This window comes from Salvia hispanica, unplaced genomic scaffold, assembly GCF_023119035.1.
Source record: "Salvia hispanica cultivar TCC Black 2014 unplaced genomic scaffold, UniMelb_Shisp_WGS_1.0 HiC_scaffold_999, whole genome shotgun sequence".
In the NCBI taxonomy this organism is placed as follows: Eukaryota; Viridiplantae; Streptophyta; class Magnoliopsida; order Lamiales; family Lamiaceae; genus Salvia; species Salvia hispanica.
Genome location: NW_025952797.1, coordinates 1 through 5,194, shown reverse-complemented (window position 1 = coordinate 5,194; position 5,194 = coordinate 1). Strand labels below are relative to the sequence as shown.

At 36.0% G+C, this 5,194-nt stretch overlaps 1 protein-coding gene across 1 annotated transcript; it reads left to right on the top strand.

Moving 5' to 3' along the window:
- Positions 1-1,306: 1,306 nt before the first annotated feature.
- Positions 1,307-3,806, top strand: LOC125200487 (MADS-box transcription factor 27-like; the record flags this gene model as incomplete). The annotated part of the gene is made up of 5 exons (XM_048098123.1): positions 1,307-1,396; positions 2,745-2,806; positions 3,338-3,437; positions 3,579-3,620; positions 3,697-3,806. Coding segments are annotated over exons 1-5 (404 nt in total), but the record flags the coding sequence as incomplete, so codon positions are not given.
- Between the last annotated feature and the right edge of the window lie 1,388 nt (positions 3,807-5,194).

The window sequence follows — 5,194 nt, the reverse complement described above, 5'->3', positions numbered from 1 at the left end:
GTCTTCTTGAACCCTCATGCATCTTGTTGAGTGAAAGAGGAAAAAAAGGGGGTGGGAACATGTATGTGTGTGTCGTGTATGTGGGTGGGTGTGTGTGTGTGTGTGTATGCGACTGTGTGTGTAGTGTTTGTATGGTGTGTGTTTGATGGTTAAATAATTTTGTGTGATAAACATGATCTTGATTAATTAGTAATGATAAGATAAATCTTTGGGAAGGGGGAAAAAAGTAATGAGACATGCATGAGAAAGAGAGTATTGAACCTAATTTGTGATATGTGCCTACGTGATTAAAAGGTGAAACTTTGGCGAACCCGGGATAACGGAAAAGCGAAACTACTTGAAAACTAAGCAATGAGGTGGGCTTTATTCTTAAACCCTTTATTTCTTGCAAAATATTGATTGTGCTATAAGGGTGGTTTAACCTATGCCATGTCTATATTTGTTTTATTGTGATATTGTGCCTGAAGCCTAGTTTGTGAGTTCGCTCTATTGGGCCAAGGTTTTGGATATGTTAAACGAATTCGGGTCTGAGTACGGGCCGCAAACCCTACCAGGCTGTGTACACGAGGGGATCGTGAGCCGTCCTTGCTAGCCGGCCGGTCTCGTGAGCGAAAAGTGTGGCCACACTTTCGTCGCACCTTGGATGTGATTGTGATTGTGGAATTTGATGAGAAAATGGGAGATATTTGATTGGCCAATCTATGAAAATATTTTGTGATACTCGATGATATTTTATTTTGATAAATTGTAAAACTCGAGTTCAACTTGGTAAGAGTGGTACAATTTATAAAATGTTTGTTGGCAATCTGAGTTCACTGAGTAGTATTTCAAAATACTCAACCCCGCATGTGTTTTCCTTATGTGCGGTTTGAACGATGGCGAGCGGTGGCGGGTGTTGAGCATGATAATTAATTAAGATGGTTGTTTTGAAACTTCAAGCGTAGTTGTGTCTTCGTACATAGCTATTCTTTCTCTTGGTCGTTTTCCGCTGAGTTTTGATACACTTATGTTTATTTCGAATATTTCGCACTCTCCTTTCGAGTTAGAGGCTTTAGACTATCTTGTGGTTTTTATCTTGGAAAACTATGCCATACTCTTGACATTGTTGAACGTCATTTATTACACCTTCCTTTTTCTTATTCGAGTTTCAAGGTTAAGTTATTGCTTTAAACACTATGATAGTTTCTTTCCAATCTTTTGGTCAACATTCTTTAAATGAAACCCTAGCCCTTGTTCATTTCTCCGAGTCCGTTCGGTAGCAGTCGCCGCATTTATTATACCCTAGGAGGGCGGGCTGTTACAGATAATGTTTAGCAGTATGAGATCGGTGATAGAAAGATACGCGAAGCTGACAGAGGACAATTATCATCTCATCAATCCTACTGCTGAGATCAAGGTACACTTATTCTACTCCCACTTAATTCTCAGCATTAATAAAATTTGTAAATGAACAATGGAAATAATATGTGAATTGCATCTTCAAGAAAAGCAATATATTTGTGAATATTTTAGGTCATGATTGAGTAGAGTTGATATCATCACAATTTTAAGTAATACTCCCTCCGTCCCATGTTACTCGCACTTTTCATTTTAGGCCGTAAATTTGGGATTGATTTTTTAGTCTAATTAGATTAGAATATTAACTGTCTATGAGACATCACTTAATAAAAGACCTCTTAACTTAATTTAACATACTCCCTCCGTCCCACTTAAAATGAAACATTTGGAAATCGACACGGGATTTTATGCAATGTTGTTTTGTGAGTTAAAGAAGAGAGTAAAGTAAGAGAGATGAAAAAGTAGAGATAGAGTTATTTCCATTTAGGAAACGTTTCATTTTTAATGGGACAAACAAAAAAGGAAAACGTTTCATTTTTAATGGGACGGAGGGAGTATTAATTAAATGGATCAGTTCTAACTTAAACTACAAATAATGTAAGGAGTTTGTGACGAGCCGAAAAGCAATAGTGCAAGTAACATGGGACGGAGGGAGTACTATATGTTATATGCCCTAAAACTAAAAAGGAAAAATGGGATTAATGAATCTATATCAATATATGATATGAGTCATATGACAAGCCCTTTTGCTAGAAAGTACTACTAGTATTTGGAGTTTAGGGTTTTAGCTTTATATAAAAAGGTTTTTATAACTTACCTAATCTTCCAGCTGATCAAACTAGGTTTTGTGACACAATTGATGTTCCATTCCTTCCATTACAATATGGGGCTAGTTAAAGGATATATCAGTAGTGAGTTTTCATCAAACTAAATTGTACTGCCTCAAAAAAGTAGTCTTATTTTTCCATTTTTGTGCATTCATCAAAATTACTCTTGATCTATTTATGTTAGATTTCTCATGAGTGTCATTTTCTACTTACAATATTTTAACCACTTATTTTTTCTATCTCTTTCTTACTTTACCATTTTTGCATTAAAAATTGTGTCATTCACTGTTAAGACTAATTTTCGTAGAAGGACATAGTATGTAGTCCCTCCGCCCCGTTAGAAATGAATTTATGTAATGTTGTTTTGTGAGTTAATAAGGAGAGAATAAAGTAAAAAAATGATTAAATAGAGATGAAGGGAGTATATGGCTTAGTTGAAATTAGTTGCTATAATTAGTTGCATACGTAGTATATGTGTAGGTAATAAGTGATCCATTTTAAGACCTTTCAAGATTTTTGGGTTCAACATAGCCTTAGTGTCGGCAGAAATATGGCCATTCCATTTTGTCTTTGTTGCAGTTTTGGCAGAGGGAAGCATCAAGCTTGAGGAAACAACTGCAGTACTTGCAACAATGCCGCAGGTATGTCCAAATTTCCATATGTAGTAGCAATAGAGTGAAGTGTATGTGCACTAAAATCAAGGACAAATTGCCGGAAAAATCAAAATGTTTGGTCCAATTATGATATGTCCAACAACTTTATAAACCATTCTAAAAAACATAAATTTTGGATTTATTTGCAATTATCCCACGGCAAAAGAATGTGGACTCATCTCATGTCTGTAATATATTGTTGATATTTCAATCAAACAACATCGTTTTATGTATGAATAAAAAACATTGTTTAACTCAATGGCAGTAATGTGCATGTATGATTTCCGAGCTGTTATATCAAATAGTACCATTTTACCAAAAAAATTGATCTAGGACTAAAATAATTGCGAACAAATTTCCATTTTGTTATTGTTTCCATTTGTATTTCTTATGCATACTAAGTAGATGAATTATTTTGAGTTTGTCAATCATTTCCTATTATTCTACCTTTATTTCATTCTATCATACCAAGTATGTCTAAAAGCATACCACATGCATTTTCCCGGTGAGTATGTACAGGCAGCTTTTAGGAAAAGAGCTTTCAGGATTGAGCGTTGAGGACCTCCAAAATCTTGAAAATCAACTCGAGAAGAGTCTAAAAGGAGTGCGAACGAGGAAGGTAAAAACTAGTCAGATATTTATATTGAAAATATAAAATAAAACGATATCAACTTAAATATCCGTATGATTAGTCTCTTTATACATATAAGTTGTACACTTCAATGAATGAGATTGTATCCCTAATTATCCTCTCTGGTAGGAACAAACGATGAGGGAGGAGATCAAAGAGCTACACTTGAAGGTATATATCCTTGTGAGAAGTCCACATATCTCCAACTGTGTAATGTTCTTGAATAAACTTATCACTCCTGTCTCAGGCGAACCTCACTCAACAAGAAAATTTAGAACTACACAAGAAGATACACATTGTAAGTCAAGAGAATGCAGAGCTTCAGAAAAGGAACAAACCAGATGTAGTCAACTTGGGGTAATTTTACTTTCTTTTCTCTTCATTTATCTAATTAACTCATCAAATACCATTTTCTTAATGTGCATGCCCAAAATAAATGTACTATCACTTATCGCGAGACGAAAGTAGTATATACTATCAAGCATGTGTATAATATTGGTTGCTTCAACAGGCTTCAACTGCATTAAGGTAGCAAGCATGATGGATACACAACCCTAGCTAAAGTCATTGATCAGTTTGTAAATTGATAGTGGTACCTTCACGTACTGATTTGATGATTTTCACATTGGTTGTATAAAGCAATTTGTGTGGGGTTTATAAAATAAATGAGCTATAATTCCGTCTAATATACTCATCATCTCTTGGGATGAGTTTTTCATTTGTAATATATGGTGTTTTAATTGAGAGAGAGCCTATGATCCAAATGGTAGTGACTTGTGACTAATGAGAACGTGTATGAATCGACTTGCAGTTTTATAGACTGTAACGACCCGCCCATCTAGGGTATAATAAATGCGGCGATCGTTAACTAAGCGGACTTAAATGCATCAAAGATCATAGGCTAGGATTCCATTTTAAAAGGGATTTTACCAAAGCATTTAATGAACAATTAAATAGGAGAGAAATAATGCCTTAGCAATGAAATCCAAAAAGGCTATCACAATAACTGCTCCAAAATAGCAAAGGTTCCAAAATAGACTCATCTGTTTCATGTTCAAAAAATATTCCCACGTACTAAAAGAGTTTATACCCAGCCAAAGATCACAAGTTCTCATAATATAGCGGAAGCGATCAAGAGAGAAGTGTAGCTATGTATGGAGACACAACGACACTTAGAGTTTCAACAGATCATCTTATTATTCCTTACTCAACACCGCCGCCCGCTCGTCACCGCTCAACCTGCACATAGGGAAAACACATGCAGGGGCTGAGTACTATAAACATACTCAGTGGACTCATGCCGAAAACAGTTTTATCACAATTATAGTTATCATGTCATTTTCAAGTGTCCATCGGGGTTTTAACTTTAGAAAGACCCGAGGCACCAAAATATATTCTTTCTCAAATATCACGGTCGCGCAACCATTTTTCACATCGACGTTTACCATATCCTCATTCTACATGACAAGGAATGCGGCCGCAATCCAGGTCACTAGACCGGCCGACCCGTACGCCAGCACTCGGTCTAACATTGGTGTACACTAACCCAAGTAGAGTTTGCGGCTCTACAAGGATCCGAATTCGATTAAATCAATAGTGGCATAGCCACGAGGGATAGGCATGACAAAACAAATCAAGGCATGATAACACTTATCTCATTCTCATCAATATCAGTTTAGGACAATGTCCTTATTTTAAAAGAAAGCCCACCTCGTTGGCTTAGCTCGAAAGCATTCTCTTCTCCT